Source organism: Pteropus medius, unplaced genomic scaffold, assembly GCF_902729225.1.
Source record: "Pteropus medius unplaced genomic scaffold, Ma_sr-lr_union100, whole genome shotgun sequence".
Lineage (NCBI taxonomy): Eukaryota > Metazoa > Chordata > Mammalia > Chiroptera > Pteropodidae > Pteropus > Pteropus medius.
In genome coordinates this window covers 829,345-851,485 of record NW_024344561.1, presented here as the reverse complement: position 1 = coordinate 851,485, position 22,141 = coordinate 829,345, and the positions used below count along the sequence as shown (strand labels likewise).

Below are 22,141 nucleotides of genomic sequence, written 5' to 3'. Positions count from 1 at the left end.
CTTTACCACAGAGGTCTGGATCCAAACCCACAATGTCTCCGAGGCGTGCCTGTAGTCGAGACCATACTTCATTTTTCTTTTCCCCGTTCCCTGCCCCCCATATGAATAGTTGATTGGCAGAAAAAATGATCTGGGCCACACGTATTGTTCATCAGAAGAGACTATGCTGAGCCCTTTGCCTAAGAAAACTTCCAAGAACCTCCTTGTCCTTTTAATACCCAGGAACCTCTATAAAAGAAAAAGCTCAGTCTGCGTAACTGAAGCACAACGAAAAGACCAGATAGATTTTCACTGAATTTGGAAGGCACGCACATTAGGGACAGTTTGCCTTAAAATACAAACTGTATGCGCATATGGAATTAGCCTTGGGAAGCCCTGGGAGATGTGTCAGGAGTTAGGGCAGTGTCTTCAAAGCAGCTGAAAGTGAGACAAAGTGAACCCTGTGTAGCTTGCCCATGGGGAGAAACATGCCCTACATTATCAAGAGGCCATGAGCAGAGATAACAAACTGGTTTCAAATTCAAGTCCTAAATCAAAGACTTCAGTGCATTTCAGGAGAGAGAGTCCTTCTTATCCCTGGGGTGGAGACCTCCAGCTAAGGTAGAAGACATCAGTTAGTTCGTTCTTTATTTTCATTGGAAAGTTACAGGGTTACTTATCAACAAAATGACTGTCCAGATATCCAGTGGTTCCTATGGACAGGCCTGTCCCAGGGTCCCTACCTCCGGAAGGACCTTACTCCCAACGCCTCAGCTTGCTCCTGCCCAAGTCTCCAGGAACCAATAACAAAGGAGCAGTGAACAAAAACTTGACCTCAGCACCTACTTTCACCCTAAAGGGAGGTGGCAGCTGCTGGTGTGGGACCCAGGCCTAGTCTTGGGGTAGTGGGTATGGGGGTTTCTCTCCTGGGAGCCCACCCTTCCCGCACCCGCCTCCTGGGTAGGCTCTTTTGGACATTTCTGGGATTACTCTGACGGGCTCGTGGATTCCCACTCTTGGCATTCTTTTCTTTCCACTTGTCTTCTTAACACTGAGGCATTCCAGCCTCCCATCCTGAAAACAAGCATTTGCTCTGTCCCTTTTCTTTTGTCCCTGTTTTTGTACGAAAATGACAATACTCTTGATCGGACCATTTTTTTGCCCTAGAAACCAAAGTGGCTCAACAGGTACAGTTCTGCTGGTCGATCTGTTTCTGGCAGGGTTCCATGGTGACAGCGACGCCCACCCCACTCCGGCCAGATGTCATGCGGGTCACCTCGCTCCAGGTGTCCGTATCTGGGTCGTAACACTCCACGCTGTCCAGGAATGTGTGACCATCATAGCCTCCTGCGGGGAGAAAGCAGAGGGGACTGGCAGGGATGGTCACTGCCTCCTAGGGTGGGTCGGGGCGGGGGGCGTAGAAAGAGAAGAAACCAGGAGAAGCTTTCCTACTGTGATTTGAGCCTGTCCCCAAAAGATGCGGCTAACTAGTCTTCTCTGCCCGGATCCCCACCCCCAGGGCCTCACCGAGGACATAGATTCTCCCCTGGTGCACGGTGATCCCCAGGGCGCTTCGTCGATGCTTCATGGGAGCCGCAAACGTCCAGGTTTCCGTCTCGACGTCATAGCGCTCCACACTGTTCAGCTGGTCCTGACCGTCGTAGCCCCCCGCAGCATAGATGCAATTGTGCAGGACACAGACTCCTAAACCACACCATGAGGAGAGGGTGACTCTGGGGACTGGCCTCGGGGGCCCCTCCCCGCTCTCTCCTGAGGGACGCTTCAGAAACAAAGCTGGGAGAGAGGAGCATGGAATCTGTCAGAACCTAGCACTCCTGTGCGTGTGCCACAGGGTTGTTCAAGGTGGAAACAGGAGGCCTCACCCAGGCCTAGCCGAGTTCTACCCCTGGGGCTAGGCGGGTGTTCCTCCCTGTCCCTTACCCGCAGCCCCCGCCTACCTGCCCCACTTCGGATGGTGTTCATGGGTGTGATCATTCGCCACTCGTCTCTCTCTGGGTAGTAGCACTCAGCTGAGTTGAGGCGGTTCGTCCCGTCAAAGCCCCCGACGGCATAGAGCAGACGGTTGAGGACAGCCACTCCCACCCCGATCCTTCTCGTCAGCATTGGGGCCACCAAGTGCCACTCGTCCCGCTCTGGCTCATACCTGCAAGGGCATAATAACAATGACAACAACAATCAAAGCTGACCTTCAAGAAACACTACCTGTGGCCCAATATTCTGCTGGCTCTTTATGTACTTAAACTCTTTAATCCTCACAATTGTTCTCCAACATGCAAGTTATCAGGAGCTGCATTTTCCAGATGAAGAAACCAAGGTTCACAGCTGTCATGTGCTCAAGATCAACACATATCTGTTGGACCCCGGTGGCTCCAACATATCACTGCCAAACCCTGTGCTGAGTGTTCTGTGTGTTATCTCACCGATGCCCCACCCAGCCTAGTGGGGCAAGCAGTCCTTATTATTGTCCATCCCTCTTCACAGATGACAAGATGGAGTCGCAGAGAGGTGAAGTGGCGTGTCCTGGGTCACCGAAGAAGCAGTAGAGCTGCAGTCTGACTCAGCCCTCTCGGACACCAGAACCCCAATTCTAACACTCATCCTACCCCCCAGGATGGTTTTCGCAAAGTGTGATGCGCACAGATGGGCTTGGGCACTTCCAGTTCATGCCTGCGCTCTTGGAGTAATTAATGGTGTCCCTTTTATTTTCTTAAAAGTGGCTTACTGAGGGTGATGGATCATCTCATCATCCTATTCACAGGTCACACTCATTAGAAACCTCTGGAGTATTTGTTTAAAATCCCCATTCCCCAGCCTCGCTCCAAACCCAACCTCCGATGGCAGATCTCGGCATCTCTAGCAGTGGGCTGGGGCGTTTGTTTTGACAAGTTCTGCAAGTGAGAACTGTAGCTTGAATCACACTTCTGAAAGGAGGCAGAAGACAAGGCCCCTAAACACAGGGTCACTATGTCCAGTTGTGCAGGTTGTGCACTGCACGAAGGCACCACATCTAAGGGGGCACCTTCTACATACCAGATCTCGTACATCTGTTTATAACAATTACTGGGCAGATGGCAATGAGGGGTCACTTTCTAACAAAATCAGCACATTACAACAATTTCAAACTGATGGGGCTTTTTCCAAATCTCTACAAAGGAGCTGTATGGCTGTATGATGGCCCTGTAAGCAGCTCCCAGGCCCAGACACACCATCCAAGGTCACCACCATAAATCTCCCAGGAGTTTAGGTTCACTTTGAGGCGCAGAGATGGGCATTCAACAGGGAGAATCCCCAAGTGCCAGGGACCTGTCAGCAGTGGGACACTCGGAGCCCACCCCTCCTGGCCCTGCCACTCACCTCTCCACACTGTTGTGGTGGATACAGCCATGGGAGCCACCGACAGCATAGATGTGCCCATCAATGACCCCAACCCCAATTCGGTTGCGTGGCACGCTCATGGGGGCGCACGGCGACCACTGGTTGGTCATGGGGTTGTAGCAGTCCAGGGCACTGGAGTCGGTGTTGCCGTCGGGTGAGTTGTTCCGGCCACCCACGGCGTACAGCAGCCCGCCGACCACGCAGCCTGCCAGGCCACTACGAGGCACCTGCAGGTCTGCCAGCCGGAGCCACGTGCCATCACTGGGGTTGTAGGCCTCCAGGTAGCTGAGTGACTGGCGGAAGTAGCCACCGGCGGTATATATAAGCCGGCCCACCTTGGGCGCCCGGCAAGGCATCACCTGTGTGGGCTTGTGCAGGGTAAGCTCCTGGAAGATCTTGACCAGGTAGTCCTTGCAGCGGGAGTCTGACTGCAGGATCTCGCACTTCTGCAGCTGCATCTGCAGGAAGTGGGGCGTGAGCGAGTGGCAGCGCACGGCCCGCAGCAGCGCCTGCACGTAGAAGCGTCGCTGCTCGCAGTCGTACTTGACCCAGTTGATACAGGCATGGAAGACCTCGGACTCGCAGCGCACATTCAGATCATCCCGGCTGATGAGAGTCACCAGCTGGCAGTGGGACAGGTTGAAGAACTCCTCTTGCTTGGCTACCTGAAGAGGGCATTAGTGTGACAGGCTGACTCCTGTGTCTCCCTCAGCTGGTTGTATGACCTTGGACAAGTCATTCAACCTGCCTCTGACAATTTCAGTTTCCTCATGTGCAAAATGGGAATTTTGCAGGTTGTGAGGATTAAATGAGTTAATACTATGTGCCAGGCATGTAGTAGATAAGTACTCGGGCAAATGGGCAAAGACACAATGTACTGCATATCTTTTTGTATAATTTTCTATTCGAACTATAAGAATGTTCAATTTTTAAAAAAAAAAAATTGAAATTACTTTTTCAAAAGGGCAGATTGACTAAAAAGGAAAAAGGAATAACAATAGAGTATTCTAGCAAAAAAGTACAGACTCTGAAGAAGCAGCCTGAGTTGTAATTTTGGCCCATAACTTATTTATTTATTTATAATAATTATTTTTTTTAGTGCACCTAGTATTCCTTGGTGGTCTCCCATTCAAGTACTAACCAGGCCCAACCCTGCTTAGCTTCCGAGATCAGACGAGATTGGGCGCGTTCAGGGTGGCATGGCCATAGTTGGCCCACTACTTTTTAACCAGATGACTTTGGGCAAATACCTGAAACACTCAGTGCCTTTGTTTTCTTCCTCTGTAAAAGGAGATTATATTAGTAGCTACCTCATAGCAGGACTACTCCTAGGGCATACAGTGCCCAGGCAAATCTTTCCTGTCACTATAAATAATTTTGGTCATCCCACATCAGTTCACTACCGTTCTAGTGTCCCAAGTCCACACAATCCCTTGAAACAAACATCGTACAGGCCAGTGGGAGAACTCTGCTTGAAGACCCCCTTCTTGGAAGCCATCAGCCCAAGACCTAATGCCAGAGCCCCTCAGTCAACCTCACATGGGGTATAGAAGGAAGGAGGGAAATGGAGACCAGAGCAGTGTCCACCCCAGCTGGCCTCTGAAGGAGGGCTTTGAATATTTCCAGGAAGGCCATCCAAAGCATATTTCTTCCTGAGATAGTTGGGAAGATTTAAAGGATGGAAATCACTTAGAACAGGGGCTGGCCCACAGCAAGGGCTCGACAAGCACTATTATTTCTTCTGTTCATAACTTCCTCTATTTAAAAATGAAAATGAAACCAAGAACATAAGAAGGACAGAGTGGACCAAAGAAAGCACGTCTAAGGGTCACATCAACAGTCGGCAGCATGTCATGAGTGTTCAATAAATATTTTGACTGCCTGAAATGTTGGGCCCTGCTCTGCACACCCTAGGATTGAGATGCTGTCATGTTTGCTATACCCTGTCCCCACCTTGGACCCCAGAGAAACCAGGGAGCCCAGATACCTGTGAAAGCCTCACTTGCCTCAGCTGTTTTCCAGAGTCGCCCCAGATGTGTAAACTAGAAGCTCAGAGACCCACTTTCCTCCAGCTCCTTGCCTTGACCCTTCAAATCTCAAGGGGAGACAGTGATGACTGCCCATGCATCCCTGCTGATACTGTCCCCAAACCCTGCTCCATGCCCCCTCCCCGCACTCACCTCCCCAAAGTGCATGTAGATGTACTCGCGGGCGCGTTGGTGCAGCTCAGCACAGCCAATCTGTTCAGCGAAGTTGGCGATGCCGATGGCGTTGCTTGGGTCCAGCTGCTGCACCAGGAAGTCACTACAGGCACGGACGACGCTGTCGATCTGGTACATGACAGCACCATTCATGACATGGAGCACACACTTCTCGCCCATGGAAATAGAGGCTGTGTAGGCAAACTCGATGAGACGCTCCATGACCTTGGGATGGATGCCCTCGATGGACACCACCTCCATGCCCTGCTCCCGCAGCCCGTTAGTGAACATGGCCTTGAAGACAGGGCTAGACGAGGCCAGCACCACCTTGTGGGCCATGAACTGGGCAGCAGGTGCGTCCTGGTACTTGACCTGCAGCGTGACATCACACAGCTGCTGGCTGAGCCGCAGCTCATTCATGATACCAAAGGCCTGCTTGGTGTGGTCCTCCAGTGTGTAGCTGAAGGTGCGGTTGCCATGCTGGGAGGGTGTCACCTCAGCCTTGCACTCGGTGGAGGCGTACATCACCGTGTCCCCTGCCCCCTTGGGGCGCTGTGACCTCAGGGGTAGGAATCGGGTGCGGGCCCCAGCCCCACTAGGCCCAGGTTCCGGCTGCATGGGGTTCCAGGTGACAAGGGACAGCACCACCTCTGGCACTCAGGGCCCTGGAGGAGGGAGAGCACAGGGCTGGGGGTAGGGCCTGGGGCCAGGACTCCTTTTTTAAGATAAAGCGACTCTTCGACCAGTTTTCCTTGCCAAGCCCAGGTGAAGCAGTGGCCATTTGTCCTCGCTAAATGTCCTAGGGCCTCACCAGCTCAGGGTCCATCTTAAAATATGTCAGATGATGTCCCTCCTCTGCTTGGAAGTCCCCCACAACTCCCTACAGCACGAAGAGTAAAACAACTCTTTAATGCCCGTCGCTGTCAGCCCCATCCACCTCTTCTCTTTGCTCACTCTGTTCCAGCTGTCTGGTGGCCCTTCCCTTCCTAGAGCATGTCAAGTGCACTCCTTCATTCACCTCACCAACCTTTACTGAGCATCTACTGTGTGCCATGCTCTGTTCTAGGCACCAGGGACACAGGAACGAGCAAGACAGACAAACTGTGCTGGAGTTGACACCTAGGGGAAGGAATGGCCATAAATAAAATAATCAAGATGAGTAGAAACTGGAGTCATGAAGAAAATGACAAACAGCATTATGACAGTGTGAGTCAGGCGCAGTTACTGTAAGCCAGTCCTCTGCTGGAGCTGAGACAAGAAAGATGAACATATGAAAGTAGGTAGGGGTGGGAGTTGGTTTTCCAGGTAGAGGGAACAGTAAGTGCAAAGGCTCAGAGGCAGAATGGAAGAGACAATCTAGAGTAGTGGTCCCCAACCTTTTTGGCACCAGACATCAGTGCTCCTATGAGAATCTAATGCCTGATGATCTGAGGTGGAGCTGAGGCGGTGGTACGGGCGCTGGGGAGCGGCTGCAAATACTGACAAAGCTTCGCTCACTGGCCCTTCACCTCCTGTTCAGCAACCCAGGGGTTGGGGACGCCTGATCTAGAGAATCAGGGAGGAATGTAATGACAAATAATGACTACTGAAGGGAGGGTTCCCATGAAATCTGTGGAGTCTGGAGGGCCAGTGCATGAGTTGTGTTTTGAAAAGTCCTGTGGGGAGAAGGGGAGGGGATGGTCTGCAAGAGCATTCCCAGGTTCTCCATCTTATCTTTCTGGGGCTCAGCTCAGAGTCACCTCCCAGTTTTATTTCCATCACAGCTCTTGTCAGGAACTGAAATGAGCTACACTGCTTGCTTGTTGAGAGGTGACGCATCCCTCTGCCCCTAAGCCACAGTGCTGCAGAGGGCAGGGAGCCCGCCCTCTCACGTGTCTCCCTCACGTCTAGCCTGAGGCCTGGCACTGCGCAGGGGTCAGTAAACGTATGGTTGGCTGACTGCCCACTCTACTGTGCCTACCAGAGCACCCTCCTCCACCCCGCCCAGGGCGCTGCTTGGCCATCTCTCCCCAGCCAATGCCCCGGGCTTGCCTCTTGGTCTTTAGCCAATCGATCAACGGTGCCCCCTGGACACCCGGCACTTCACCTCACAAAGCGCTAGGTGGGGGACTGCGCATGCCCCGCCTGAGCCTCCACCAAGGCCTGGGGAAGGGAGGAAGTGACCACCGCGGCCTCTCTGCTGCCAACCCCAGGGCGCAGATCAAACCCCCAATGCCCCGGGTTCCCCGGGCCCTCGTCCGAGCAGCGCTCTCTGGGCCGCTCGTCCGGCTTGCGTCGTTTCCGGATCACCCCGCAAGTCGCGCCGTCCAACAAAAGAACAGGACTCCAGCGGCGCCCTCCTGGCCCTCCGGGGAGCCGCGGGAACCCCGAGGCGACCCGGCCCGCGCCGCCGTGTCCCTTGCCCCCCCGGCACGACCTCAGGGACGCTACTGGCCCGCCGTGCCCGCAGCGCGGGCGCAGGCCGCTCACTCACCCCGCCATGGCCGCGCTCGGGCTCCGCCTCCGTCGCCCAGGCCGCGGCGCCTCCATCGCTGCGCGCGGGGGGAGGCGCGGAGCGCGCGCAGGTCACCATGACTAAGCAGAGCCGGGCGTCGGCCGTGTCAGAATAAAAGTCCCCACGGCCCCGGGCCTCCGGCGGCTGGGTTGGCACGCTCCCCGCTCTCCCACCCCGCCGGCTGTCGCCAAGCTGCGCAACCCCTGAGCGGCGACAACAGCGTCGGTCATCGCGGCGCGGCGTGGGCAGGGACCACAGCCCTCGCGCACCGAGCCGCGTGGTCAGCTCGGCGGGAAACGGAGTCCCAGGTTCGAGGCTGGGCGCGCCCGTGGTAGCACCACGCGAACACCCCTCCCCGCCGCCGCTGCTGGCGCGCTCACCTCGGCCCCCACGTAGCCTCGGTAGCTCTCGCTGCGGGCCAGGGATGCCCGGGACACGGCGGCGGATCCGGGCACTTGTGGTGCCACCCGCGCGCCGAGCTTCCGGGAAACCCAAGGGGCCACAGCCCGGCCCGGGACGGCTCCAGCCTAGCCTTCGCTGTGGGAGACCCACGGGCGCCTCCGCCTTCGGGGGACCTCGGCTCCCATGCGTCAAGGCGTGCGGGGTCGCGGCCGTCGGGTTGGGGAAGGCCTTGGGACGCCCGGGAAGGAGGCGGGGAGAAGGCGCGGCGGGAAAGAAGCCGCGATTCCCCCGCCCTTCCCGCAGGTGCCCGGCGCCCATGGGCGAGGAGCGGGGCTTCGGGCGAGGTAGCAAGGCCAGGAGAGCCTGGCGCGTTACTCCTTCGCACTGACCCCTCTATACGCCCTATTTCGTCTTCTCAGCGCGGGGATGCTCTCCACCACCTGCTTTTCTCCTTTTAATGCAGGCCTCACGGTCTGGCGGCCGCAGGACCCAGCTAGAATTATCTGTTTAGCTGGGCTTTCCTTGTCTTTATTTTTTAGTTTTCTCCAGTGGAGAGGCGCGTGGAGCTCGCGTGCAGGGGATCGAACGCCGGCTCTGCCACCCTCTAGCTCTGTATGGGTGGGCCTGTGACAAGCTTCAGTTTCCTCCCTTTGAAGTGATAGTTGCTCGCACTTAGGTTACCGCCGCACTAAATGCGAATGCTAGCTAGCGCCTAGCAGATGTTAACAACTGCTATTTTTCGTGACAAGGAGTACTGACTTGCTATTTAAGCTGTTTGTAATATAAAGTTAACTTTTAAATAAATGTATTTAAGGCTACTTTTAAAAGAGTCCATCTATATGAAAACTAAATGAATAATAGAAATGCTAAGAAAGGATTCTGCTGGCCTCCAGAATGAATTTGGAGGATCCCATATTCAATGTCTCGGCACCGGGTCTGGTATTAAACCTGCATGGGATGATGGGGTGGGGTACCCCCTTTCCACTGCCTTCCCAGTGGCTTGACTCTGCGGTTCTAGACCCCTCCAGTGGGGGACGCTATAGCATAGCCAGCGAATAAAGGGAATGGCGGAGGCTGTGGAAAAACTCGCACCCTCCTCCAGGCAACCTCTCATATCCCAAAGTCAAAGCTACAGGCCCTGTGACCCAGCAGTGCCACTGGTAGAGATTTATCCAAGGTACACTCGCACACGTGTACACGAATATATATTGCAGCGCTGTGTATAAAGGGATGGGCCTCAACCCACATATCCCTCCATGTAATAAGTGGTAGCACATCCATGCTGGGAAATACTATGCAGTTGGTGAAAAGGAACAAGACATTTGCTGTATGAATATTTACTTAAATACTTAAATATGTTTTATTTTTAAAAAAGGCTATAGAATGAATTAATTAGGTTTAGATGAGGTCATGAGAGTGGGGCCCCCATGAGATTAGTGCCCTTATAAAAAGACACAAGAGAGCTTTTTCTTGCTTTCTCTACACTATGAGAGCACACAATGGTAAAGCGACCATCTGCAAGCCAGGAAGAGAGTCCTCGCCAGCACCCCATCATGCTGGCACTCTCATCTTGGACTTTCAGCCTGCAAAACTGTGAGAAATAAATTGTTTCAGCAACCCAGGCTATGGTATTTGTTATGGCAGCCTGAGCAGACTAAGGCAGCCAAACAATACAAAATCTGTGGATGGACAACAATTTCAAAGATATGCTAGTAAGTGAACAAAAGAAGATGTAGAGCAGTGCTAAAATTGTATAAAAAGATGTTATTTACATTTCAGCTTATTTATTCATAGAATAGCTCTGGAATTTTCCCAGGAATCCCCACAGTGATCACATCTAAGAAGAGGAACTGGTGCTTTATGAATTTTGTGAACAAGTGAATAAATCTACGATTACACCATCAAACAACCAAACAATGGAGTAAGCTTCAGGCTCTTCTGGAAGATTAAAGGAACCTGGGGTTAAGTGTGCCAGTCTTGGTAGGGAATTGAGTCCAGTCCTGGGGAGTGTCCTTGGGCGTGACTCCAGGATTAAGCGTGTTTGTTTTGCAAGAAATAGGTTGATTTCTCATGCGCGTGGTCTGTTGGGACGGCCTGAGCGTGGCCAGCGGAGATTCAAGTTCCCCAGGTTGGATCAGTGCCCCCAAAGCAAACGTCTTAGTGGCTGCCTGCAGTTCCGCGTTCTCCCGGTAGGTGGTGCGCCGCAGCCTAAGCACCCCCTCGCACTCTCCCCGCCGCGCCCCGCCCCGCCAGAGGCGAGCCACACCGCACAGGGGTCAGCAGTGCTCCGGGAACAGCTGGGGACCATGGCCAGCACGTCTCGAGCCTTTTATGGGAACGAATGGGGCGCTGGTATCGCCCCCCGCCGAGAATGCAGACTCCCTCTGGAAGAGCTGGACACCAGCCAGGCCTGCGCCTCTGAGGGTGGGGAGCCTGACAGCCCGGCTCAGATACTGGGGCAAGGTATTCACTGCTTAGAATTCCCTCATCTGTCAAATGAAGGTGAGGAAACCCACCTGGCAAGGTACCAGTAAGGATGAGAAAAACGTGTGTCCTGGGCCTATCACTGTGGGATGACTAAGGAGGCACAATAGCTGTAAATGTTCTTATTATTTATTTGTATTTTTTATGAAAGGTCTGACACTACCCTCAAAGAAATCTTTCAGATAGGAATTGGCTGAGCCTCTCAGAGTCAAGTTTAGGGTGTCCTGTCTTTGATGTTCTCTCCTATAACCTGGAGAGCTGTCCTTGACTCACATACTCAATTCCTCAGCAATTCTGTCCACAGTTTCCAAAATCTATCCAGAATCCACATGATCTGAGTCGCCATCATTGTTCCTCTGGACCAGTGCAGTCACCTTCACCCTGTTCTAGGTTCCACTTTTGCCTCACACAGAGATCTGTTAACATCTGAGCCAAGTCAAGAACCCTCCATGGTTTCCACCTCACTTAGGGTAAAAGTCCTCCCCTGAGACCACAAGGCCCTGAGTGATGGATCTGCCCTATCATCTTCCTGCCTTTGTTTTTTCCCACTGCCGCCTCCACCGCTACTCCAGCCACACCTGTAAACTTGCTTTTCATAGAACACATAGGCATATTTCATTTTCAGGGCCTTTGCACCTCACTGGAAATGATCTCTCTTCAGGTGTTCCCAGGACAATGACAGCTCACACCACGTGTTACCACCTCAGCAGAGAGGCCTCCTCTGACCACCATCGCGTCACTGTATTGCCACTGGAACTCTCTCCAGTATTTCTTCACTCCATTATTACCCGTGTCCCCACCAGAACGTCAGTTCCGCAAGGGCAGCGGGTTTTGTCTGCTTTGTTCACTGTTGTGGGATTTAGCGCCAATAAAATACACGTATAAAAATTGTATAAAAAGATGTTATTTACATTTCAGCTTATTTATTCATAGAATAGCTCTGGAATTTTCCCAGGAGTCCCCACAGTGATCACATCTGAGAAGGAGAACTGGTGCTTTATGAATTTTGTAGCATGGGAACAAGTGAATAAACCTTCTCCCTCCACAATCTTCGGCTGCTCTTCCTATAAATTCCATTATTTAAAAATAAAAAGTCTGCAAAACAGCTCTTAGGGAGAGCAGTGGCAAGTCAGAGCGTCAGTCTGCGGCCGTTGCGGGTACCAGGGTCCCGGCGGCTGTGGGCGCGCCAGTGGAGCCGCTGGTTTCCAGCTGGTCCCGCTGGGGCGACGAGTGCTCAGAGCGGCTGGTGCTGCCATCCAGGCCGGGAGGCAGCCAGGGGTGCAAGCCGTCCGAAGCCCCAGCAGCGCTCCCGGATCGCTGGGAGGCGCCGGGGCCTCGGCCACAGGGGCGGCGGCCGCAGCAGATGAGGCACAGGAGCGCGTGGCGCAAGTCGCGGTTGGTGAGCGTGTAGATGATGGGGTTCAGAAGTGAGTTGGCCATGGCCAGGCCCAGGAAGGGGTCCGCCTGAAGGAGCACCGGGCAGGCACGCGCCGGGCAAGCCACGTCGAGCAAGAGCAGTAGGAAGAGGGGGACCCAACACGCCATGAAGGCCAGAAGCACTAGGCTGAGCGTTCGCAACAGCGGCAGCGAGCGCGGCGTGTGGCGCGCCCCGCTGCAGGGGCCCCCAACAACCCCAGGGCGCGCTCTCAGGCGCCGGGAGTTGGCGCGCACCCGGCAGTAGATACGTGCATAAAGTGCACAGATGGCAGTCAGGATACTGAGGAAGACGAGCACGCAGAAGAGCACGTACGCTTTGGCGTAGAGCGGCAGGACAGTGGAGCAGGCGTCCAGATGGCCCAGGCAATTCCAGCCCAGCGCGGGCAGTAGCCCGAGGAACAGCGAGATGCCCCAGACTGCAGCCGCCAGTGCCAGTATGCGCCCGCGACGGGAGGCTGGTGCGGGTCCCCGGTGCGCCATGGTGAGGCTGCGCTCCAGCGCGACGGCAAGGAGGCTCAGCACCGATGCGGCGAGCGCCACAAAGACGCCGCCCTCGCGTGCGAACCAGAGCGCGGGCGAAAGGCGCAGCGTGAGAGGCCCCGACAGCAGGATGTTGGCGGCGTAGGCAGCGCCGGCCAGTAGGTCGGACAGTGCGAGGCTTCCCAGGAGCAGGAACATTGGCGCATGGAAGCGCGGGTGACGTCCGAGCACGAAGAGCACGGCCAAGTTCTCCAGCACAATGAGCGCGCACACGGCCAGGCACACTACAGCGTCGGCGCGGAGCCCGGCGCCGGGCTGGTAGCGCGCACCGCGGAGCTTGCCGGTGTAATTGTAGTGCAGGACGATGACTTCGCTCACCGGCGCCGGCCTCAGCAGCCCTGGCTCCATGGGCCACTCGCCCAAGGCTGCAGAGAGGCAGGATGTGGTGTCAGGCTGGGCTCGCGCGTCCCCGCGGCCTGCAGTGGCGGGCACGTTCTTCGCAGCACCGGGAAAGGAACCCTTATCCTCTGCCCTTTACCCCACATGCACACTGGCGACCAGGGGGAGTTCGGGATAGAAAGCGGCTGGCCATGGAGACAGGCTGACACAGAAATAATATCAGGGGACAGGGTGACACATATGAGAGTTACTCATAACTCATATACAAGCAGGGATAGTCAAAGGCATACTCAACAATAAACAGACAGAACGTACACAAATATAGCCACACACAGGGACACACAAATACAGTGACATCTACACACATAGTCACAAACTAGGGCAAAAATACACAATTAGACCCCATCAGGAAAACACGAAAATATATTCGCCCATGGACAAAGCAATACAGGCAGAGAGACATACAGGGGCACAAATTCATCCACATGCAGACAGGGTCTCACGCTCAGTCGCACAAGCCACAATTTCACAACCTCCACCCACACCCATCCTGGAGCCCTGAGCCCTACAATCTATATGCCTTGCCGCACACCAGGCTTTTCTCTGCCAAAACCCTGTGAGAAAGCTAAGCCTATCCACCCATTTCACAGAGACAGAACCCTAAGGCAGCAGACAGAAGTCTCTCGCAGTCTCCTGCAGAAGGGCACACATGTCATTAAAGTATAATAATACTTTCCACTTTCGACTGCGCCCTTTTATCCCTTGGACAACTCTCCCCTTAGTCCCAAGTTACAAAAGAGGAAACTAAGGCTGAAAAGAAGCACCTCTCAGAGAAATAGGCACAAAGGTTTTCATGTTCCCACACACATGCACTCACGCAGAAATGGCTCAGGTCCCACTTAACAGATGAGAAAACTGAAGCCTGGGGAGGGGAACGGACTTATTTGGACATGGCTTCAGTTACACACAGAGAACCAGAAGCAAATCCAGACCCTCAGAGAATAAGGGGCTCAGCCACGCTGGAGGGAGAAGGCCGTCAACACACGTAGACACGAGTCACACTCGCTCTGATGGGGACATCATGTATAGGCGCACAGCCTCTGAACCTCCCGCCTGGCCTCAGCTGGTCTGGCAGTAGGACTGAGGTAAAGAACTTTGCAGTGGCGTAGCCCAGAGAGGTGAGGCCGGGGGTGTTCCAGAAGGCCCCACCCCGGAGCCAGCTCCCCGCATGCAGCCCAGAGTCTCCCGCTTTCCCCTCCCAGAGGCCTCCAGGAAAGGCCCAGGAATTCCAAACAAGAGGACACAGGTAGTGGCCCCAGGGCAACCCCTCCAGGCTAGACTACGCCCCGCGCCTCCTAAGGACCCAGTGCTGTACACTCACCCTGCACCCTGGTCGTGCGCCCCGCGTAGTCGCGCAGCCTGGAGCCGAGTAAAAGGTCACAGCTCTGGGGGCGGGGCTGGAGCCGGCAGGCGAAGGGAGCAGGCCCACAACGCAGAGCATCCGTGGTCGCAAGCAACTGCTCCGCCCATTGTACCCCGGCACCCAGCCCGTGGCTGCCAGCCTGTGCCACCCGCCGCGGCACCAGAGCGCGCCCCGGCGGCGACTGGCACCGGGGAGCCCTCGGGTGCCCCCTCTGGGGCTGGACTTCCCTCCCAGGGACGCTCCATCACAGTGCGAGGATCCGGAGGCGCTGGAAAGGGACGGTCCTCAGCGGGGGCGGCTGCTGCCTGAGCCTCTCCCTTCACCCCCAGCAGAGGGATTCTGGGTACTGGTCCCTCCCCATTTTCCACTTACATTCCAACTAAGCCTCCTGGGCTGCACCCTAACGACGCCAGGTCGTTGGAGGGACCCCAGCAGCGTGGGTTAGGAGGGTCTTCTGCAGGGATGAAGGTAACCTGAATCCTTTCCCCCCAGCAGATAGGTACGAGAAGCAGGCTCCTCCCCATTTCTCCGCTCCCATGCGCTCCCCGCCCCCCTCCAACCCCCCCACCCTCTTCGGGCGAGAGGGGAAGGGCAGGCTTAGGCAGGATTCTGGTGGGATCTTCCGCTGCTCCCCCTGCCCATAAGGAGAATCTAGCTCATGTGCCCCTCTGATTCCCCAACTCCCCCACTCTTATCGCTCCCGAAGATGGAATTTACTCATCGTGTTTCTGGGCTGTGTCCCTACCAGACTGTCAGCCCCACAGGGGCAGGGGTTTGCGTCCACCACAGGCACTGCTGGGACACAGCCGATACCCAATAAGTATCCGCTGAGTGAATGAATGAAGGAAGGAAGAAATGAGCGTCTCCCACACTTTCTGTGTCTCTCTCATCACGCCTCTCCGAGTCTGGATCTGTTTCTCCCTGTCTCTGTATGTGCCTTTCTGTCTCACTCTCCCACGCCTCTCCCAGCCTTTGCTCCTCCAGCGGGCCAGTCCCAGCTGGCCCCTCGTCCCCACCCCCAGTTTCCAGGAGCTTCCCTGCCGAGCCTAGCTCCTTCACGTTCAGACCAGCAGCCACAGCCTGGAAAGGGAGTTGGGCCTAGCTATAACGACCTTCCCAAGACAGTGCCCTTTGCCCCGGCTGCTGCAGTCTCTGCTGGCCGCGGGTGTGGTGAGGGTGCCCCAGAGGCGATGAGCAGGAGGCTGGAAATGGGAATCAAGCTTGGGTGCCTCTGGGGGAGCGACCAAGAGGCACAATCGGGCCGCGTATCAGCCCCATGTAGTCCCTTGGAGACGCCTGCGACTCCTGGTCTAGCTGTTCCTCAGGGAGAAAAGAACCGATTCCGCCTGCTCCCACCAATCAAAGCCACGTGCGGGGCATTGCAGTCAGCGGGGCACACAGCAGGCACTGCGAAGAGGAAGCCGCACCCCAGAGTGGGAGGGTGGCTGCTTCTCACTTCCTAGGCAGCAATCTCACTTCTGGAGGCCCGGACACAAAAGTGGGAGGCTCTTCCTGCCACGCGTTCTGGGCCCAGCACCTCCCACTCCTGCCACCTCCCACATCCCAGCGCCTGTTTCCCATAGACTCCGGTTCTGAAGACTCAGGCAAGATGTCAGCTGCATCCATCCCTAACCCCTATTCCACACCTGCAGCCACAGTTCTTAAAAATTAGATCACACCCCTCTCCTCCAAACTCGCCAGTGGCTCCTTAGGTCTCTCTGAGTCAATACCCAAGTCCTCATCAGGGCCCACAAGTCTTGGCACAGGCTCTCATATTTCTCCATTCTCTCTCTGCCTCACACCCTTTCAGCCCCACTGGCCTCCCCCTTGTTCCTCACATACTTCCAGACCTTGGCACTTGGAGATCAGTCTTCCTGGAACACGGAACACACTTCTTCCAGCCCTTCCCAGCTGGTCACCTCCTTCAGAGAGGACTTCCTTGATCTGTCCCTCTCCTCTACAATCTCATATGGCAGTTGGCACCATCCAAAATGACCTTGATTGTTTATTTATTCACCTGGCCTATTGTGTGCCTGTGCCTTAGACCCCCAGCCCCAGGAAGGCAGGGACCTTGTCTGCCCCTCTGCCCAGGCCTTGTGTAAATGTTAAGGGCTGGAAGTCTGGAGCCGGATTCAGCTGAATTGATGCCCCACTAAGCCTGGTTGGCTAATCTGTAAAATGGAGATAACAGCGTCCACACTGAGAGATGTTGCTGAGGATCAAAGGAACAATTGAAACAGAGGAGGGGCATACAATGAGAGCCCAGTAAGTGTCAGCTTGGGTACCATTAGTCACCGCTGTATCCCCATGGAGATATTAGAAGGGGATTCAGCTCAGGCCTCATTGAGGACCCCATACACCAGCTCCCTACCCCCACCCCAGCAAAGCCTGGTCTCTTCTCAGGGGATAGGCACCCTTGGCCTCCGAGCTCCTGCTACAAGCCACCTGCCTATGCATGCCTGGGCCAGCACACTCGCCTGGCAGGTTCTGCTGCCAAGGCCCTCACCTCAGGGGCCACCCCATCCGGTCTTCACCCATTCTCACTAAGCCATGTCTGTGCATCTAAAAGGGCAAAATGCCTCCCAAGGTCCCCTCAGACACCCACTCATTGAGAGAGCCAGGGGGCTGTAGCAGGAGTTCCCACTCTCTTCCAACTAGTCCTGAGGGGTAAATATGGCTGCAGGGAGGTGCCAACTGACAGCTTTCTCATGACCAGTGACCAGAGCAGTCATGGGGTTCTCAAACTAGAGTCCAGAGGGCCAACTCCAGCTTGCAGCCAAAGGCTTGTTTGCCTAGCTTAGAGGTTTTCCCTTCAAAATTCTGTCTGAACTGTACAGAAACACTGTACCCTAGTTGGTAAATTTGTTTCTCAAGAGGTACAGGTTAACAATCTTGGATCTACTTATGTGATAATATTGAACAAATAAGTACATATGCCATAGATACTGATGGCCAGGTTTTGTGCTATTGGAGAAAGAAGTTACAAATAAGTGATGTGGTGCTGGACTGGGGTTATCAGTATGACATGTTTATTTTTAAGAGATACGTATGAAAATAAATATAGCTATGTGTGCATACATGGGTTAGGACACACACACATTTCCTAGCTCTATCTGCCCCCAGAAGCAGTACCACCCCAGTAGCAAGAAGTATTCTCATCGCCCAGATCTAAGTTTCTAGTGTATGTGCTGCCAAAGCGAGCACAGATCTAGGTTTCTAAATACCATTTTCCAGTACGAAGAACCAGGGCTCTTTGGAGAAATGGCTGATTTTAGGGCTGGGGCAAAGGAAATGCAAAATGATCTTGGAGCACTTTCCAATGACAGAAAGTACTTTTAAAAGAAAGCCAAAAGGACCCAAGAGCCAGCCTATAAGAACTGGCCACAGTGGGAATAATTTGAACAAAAAGACTAGCAATAGTCTTGGATTATAACCCAAAAAATAAAATAAATGACTGCAAGTTTATACTGATTTAAAAACATGACCAATTTAAAAAGAGAAGAATTTCAATTAATAAATGTAGAATGAATTATGAAAATAGAAAATTAACAGAATAGCACTGTAATAATTGCTGCCCACAGAATTCACTGATCGATGGGAAACTTAAGGGGCAAATTTTAAAAGAGAAACAGAACATTTGCATAGTGTCAGTATTTCTCTCCCAAAATATTTTTAATCTGTGTCCATAAATTCTGATACTCTCTTTAAGGGTGGAGCTAAGTTCCCCTCTCCTTGAGAGGGACTGGACTTGGCGACTTGCTATGGTCTACACAAAAACCCACACACGATGTGGCTAGCAGCTTGGTTCATATTTGCCAAAGCTCGAAAGCAACCAAGATGTCCTTCAGCAGGTGAATGGGTAAAGAAACCATAGAACATCTTGACAATGGAATATTTACTCATCACTAAGAGGAAATGAGCTTTCCAGCAATGAAAAGACATGGAGAAACCTTAAAGACATATCGCTAAGTGAAAGAAGCTAATCCGAAAAGGCTGCAAACTGAATGATTCCAACTCCGTGACATTCTGGAAAAGGCAAAACTGTGGAGACAATAAAAAGATCAGAGCTGAGGGGGTTGCAGAGGGATGAACAGGCAGAGCACAAGGAATTTTTAGGACAGCGAAACTACTCTGTATGATACTGTAAGGCTGGACATATGTCAATATACATTTGTCCAAACCCATAGAAGATACAACTCCAAGAGTGAACACTACTGCAAACTATGGATTTCGGGTGATGATGACATGTCATTGCAGGTTCATCGATTGTACCCAATGTACCACTGCGATGTGGGATTCCAATAGTGGGGGCAATTGCGAGGGGAACAGTCATATATGGGAAATCTCTGTACCTTCTGCTCAGTTTTGCTGTGAAACTAAAATTGCTCTAAAAAATAAAGTTTATTAATTTTTAAAAAAGGTAAAAAAAGTCTGCCTGAGAGGCCCTCTAGTGCACAGATGCTCCCAGGCCATGACACCTGGAAGCTTTGGACATCTGTTTTCCCACCCTGGCCCCTAAAGATATTTGAGTTTGAGATGCCTGACCGAGATGCCAGGAGCATGGGTTCTAGAGCAGACAGATGGCAGGGCAACCTCCAGGTTTCTAAACTATCCTGAGCTTCAGTTTCCTCATCTGAAAATGGGAACACACATAGTCTCCTGCCCATAAGGGGCTCACATTCTAGTAAGAGACCAAAAAAATCCATACACAAGTTAACAAGATAATTCCACATAGTGATGTGCGCTATAAACAGATAAAATATCATAGGGTGATATGCGAGTGACTGGGGACTATTTTAGATCCGGAGTCAGGGAAGGCCTCTTTGAGGATGTGAAAAGAAATTAGGTCACAGTAACAAGAAGGCTGTAAGAAGGGTGGTTTTGACAGAAGAATCAGCATGAGCTTACTTCCTTTTATTTTATTTTTTAAAATTGAGGTGATATTCTCATAACGTCAAATTAATCATTTTAAAGGAACAAGTCAGTAGTGTTGAGTACATTTTCAGTGGTACGCAGCCGCCACCGCTACTTCATTTCAAAACATTTTCATCACCCCCAAAAGAAATCCCACACCCATTAGGAAGTCACTCCCCATCCCCATCCCCCGTCTCCTAGGCCCTGGCAGCTGCCAATCTACCTCTGTCTCTATGGATTTACCTATTCTGGACACTTCATATAAATGGAATCATACAATTTGTGACCTTTTGTATCTGTCTTTCCTTGAGCATGTTTTCAAGGTTCTTCACATTGTGGCAGATATCAGGATTTTATTTCTTTTTACAGCTGAATAGTATCCCATTGTATTTGTAGACTTCTTATTAAAGATTCTAAAAAGCTCTAAGAAGAGGCTGTGAGTTGTGGGGGTCAGGAAGAGGAAGAAGGAGGCAGTGTGGGGCAGGGGAATCACTAGGCGGGAACTGGGCAGGACGAGGCTTCCCTTCTCTCACCTGCTCACCCCAGGCCTAGGAAACTCCCTAGGAAGAAATCTGACCTCATCCTCTTGTGAGTGTCCCCAGTTACACCTTGGGTGAAACCCAGCCAAGGGCTCCAAATGCTGTCAACATGAGCTGGGAGCCAAATTCTCCAGAGGCAGTGAGGCAGGCCCCAATCTTTCCCCTAAGCAGCCCTTTAGGTGCCCCCTTCCTTGTACCCCTTACTTCCCAGGCCCTAGGCTTGGAAACTTGGAGTTAGCATGTCCTCTCTCGCCCCCTCACACTTAGACATTCATTTCACAGAGCATGTGGGGAGGGGAGGGAGAGGAACATCTGGGCACAAGGGTTTGAATCAGCACATGCAAAAGTCTGGAGGCTGGAGAGTATGTGTGATAAAAGAAACAAATCAGGTCAGTGGGCAGGAGCGTGGCTTAGGGGGAGGAAAGTGGAGAGAGGGTGAAATTGTGGATGGGGCAAGGGTCAGTTCTGGCGGGGCCTCAAATGTCAGGCCGCCCCTGTCTGATCCCGGCCCTGCTATGTGAGTTGTTTAACTTCTGTGACTTCAATCTCTTCACCTAGAAAATTGAGTCAAGAAGGTCTTTTTCTTTCTCACAGCCATCTCATCAGTATTAATACAACCATTTCCTGACCCAGAGCTAACCACTCGCTAAAAGTGAAGAATTATTTTTTAATAGCTTTATTGAAATAATAGCTTTATTGAATTGTGTCATATGTGTCGCATATGACACAATTCACCCATTTAAAGTATATGGTTCGGTGGTTTTTTGTGTATTTACAGAGTTGTGTAACCATCACCAAAATTAATTTTAGAACATTTTATCACTCAACAAGGAAACTCTGTACCCATTAGCAGTCACACCCATTCCTCCTTCCCCCAGACCACTCATCTACTTTCCATCTCTATGTGTTTGCTAATTCTAGACATTTCATGTAAATGAAATCACACACTATGTGCCTTTTGTGTCTGGCTTCTTTCACTCAGCATGAAATTTTTAAGGTTCACCCATGTCGTAGGGATAAATCAATACGTCATTCCTTGTTATGGCTGAACTTTCGTGTACAGGTTTTTTTATGTGGACATATGTTTTCATTTCTATCGAGTGGATACCTAGAAGTGGAACTGCTGGGTCATGTGGTAACTTTATGTTTAACATTTTGATGAACCACCAGGCTGTTTTCCAAAGCAACTGCACTATTTTACATTCCCACCAGCAATGAATGGGGGTTTCGATTTCCCCATGTCCTTGTTAGTTTTTCTATTATAGCCATCCTGGTGGGGGTGAAGGGGTATCTCATTGAGGTTTGGATAGTTATTACTTTTTGTTACTATTTTTATCGATCTCATGGCCCACACTGCAGCATGTCCTTCCTCCCGTCCTTCCCCTGCTCAAAACCCTTCATAACTCCTTGGTGCCCTTTGAAGAAAGTTCAAGGAGCTCTGGCCATTGGCATCTGGCTTGTTCTCTCATCCTCTGCCCCTTTCCCACACCATACCTCCTGCCTCTGAATCTCCAAATCTGGCCATTGCTCCTCAGTTTCAAAGAGAGGAGGGTTGTAGAGGTCAGACAGATGTGAGTTGGAATCCTGGCTCTGATGAGCTTGGGCAGATGGATTTAGCTCTGTGAGCCTCAGTTTCCTCATCAGTTAAATAGGAATCATAATTATTTCCTTTCTCATATGATACAGTCCTGCCAACTCTTTAATGCAATGCCTGGCATTGAGTAGGGGCTATATTTTTCAGAATTTATTTAGCTAGAAGTTCCAGGAAAAAAAAAAAACAACTAAGTTCAACTAAAAAACAACTCATAATGGTATGGGGAGGGGGAATGAATTGGTTCATGTAACTGAAAATCTAAGTATCTAGAATTTGTGTTGACTTCAGGCATAGCTGAATCAAGAAACTCCAGTGTCACCAGAAATTTAACTCTCTGTCTCTAGGCTTAGCTGGGCTTTCTTAACTTATCAAGCTTCCCTTTAGGTAGCAGAGATTCTT

At 52.3% G+C, this 22,141-nt stretch overlaps 2 protein-coding genes, 1 long non-coding RNA gene and 1 pseudogene across 11 annotated transcripts; 1 reads left to right on the top strand and 3 right to left on the bottom strand.

The window, feature by feature from the left end:
• Positions 1 to 610: 610 nt before the first annotated feature.
• KEAP1 (kelch like ECH associated protein 1) lies at positions 611 to 8,928 on the bottom strand. Of its 9 annotated transcripts, none has more exons than XM_039873214.1 (7): positions 8,050 to 8,125; positions 6,604 to 6,695; positions 5,556 to 6,241; positions 3,355 to 4,040; positions 1,938 to 2,143; positions 1,507 to 1,773; positions 611 to 1,326 (listed from the first exon to the last, which is right to left on the bottom strand). In XM_039873214.1, the coding sequence occupies exons 3-7, from the start codon at positions 6,192 to 6,194 to the stop codon at positions 1,160 to 1,162; spliced, it is 1,965 nt and encodes a 654-aa protein (XP_039729148.1). In that variant the 5' UTR covers positions 6,195 to 6,241; positions 6,604 to 6,695; positions 8,050 to 8,125; the 3' UTR covers positions 611 to 1,159. The 9 variants fall into 9 exon arrangements, with proteins under 9 accessions (XP_039729148.1, XP_039729144.1, XP_039729149.1 ...); XM_039873210.1 differs by lacking the exon at positions 8,050 to 8,125 and adding an exon at positions 6,953 to 7,554; XM_039873215.1 differs by lacking the exons at positions 6,604 to 6,695; positions 8,050 to 8,125 and adding an exon at positions 8,603 to 8,726.
• On the bottom strand, positions 4,468 to 4,586 carry LOC120610930 (uncharacterized; annotated as a pseudogene).
• Positions 8,242 to 9,414, top strand: LOC120610866 (uncharacterized). The gene is made up of 2 exons (XR_005655019.1): positions 8,242 to 8,378; positions 9,012 to 9,414. It is a non-coding gene; the product is annotated as an uncharacterized LOC120610866 (long non-coding RNA).
• A 2,428-nt stretch (positions 9,415 to 11,842) lies between these two features.
• Positions 11,843 to 15,210, bottom strand: S1PR5 (sphingosine-1-phosphate receptor 5). The gene is made up of 2 exons (XM_039873218.1): positions 14,654 to 15,210; positions 11,843 to 13,298 (listed from the first exon to the last, which is right to left on the bottom strand). The coding sequence occupies exon 2, from the start codon at positions 13,279 to 13,281 to the stop codon at positions 12,094 to 12,096; it is 1,188 nt and encodes a 395-aa protein (XP_039729152.1). The 5' UTR covers positions 13,282 to 13,298; positions 14,654 to 15,210; the 3' UTR covers positions 11,843 to 12,093.
• Between the last annotated feature and the right edge of the window lie 6,931 nt (positions 15,211 to 22,141).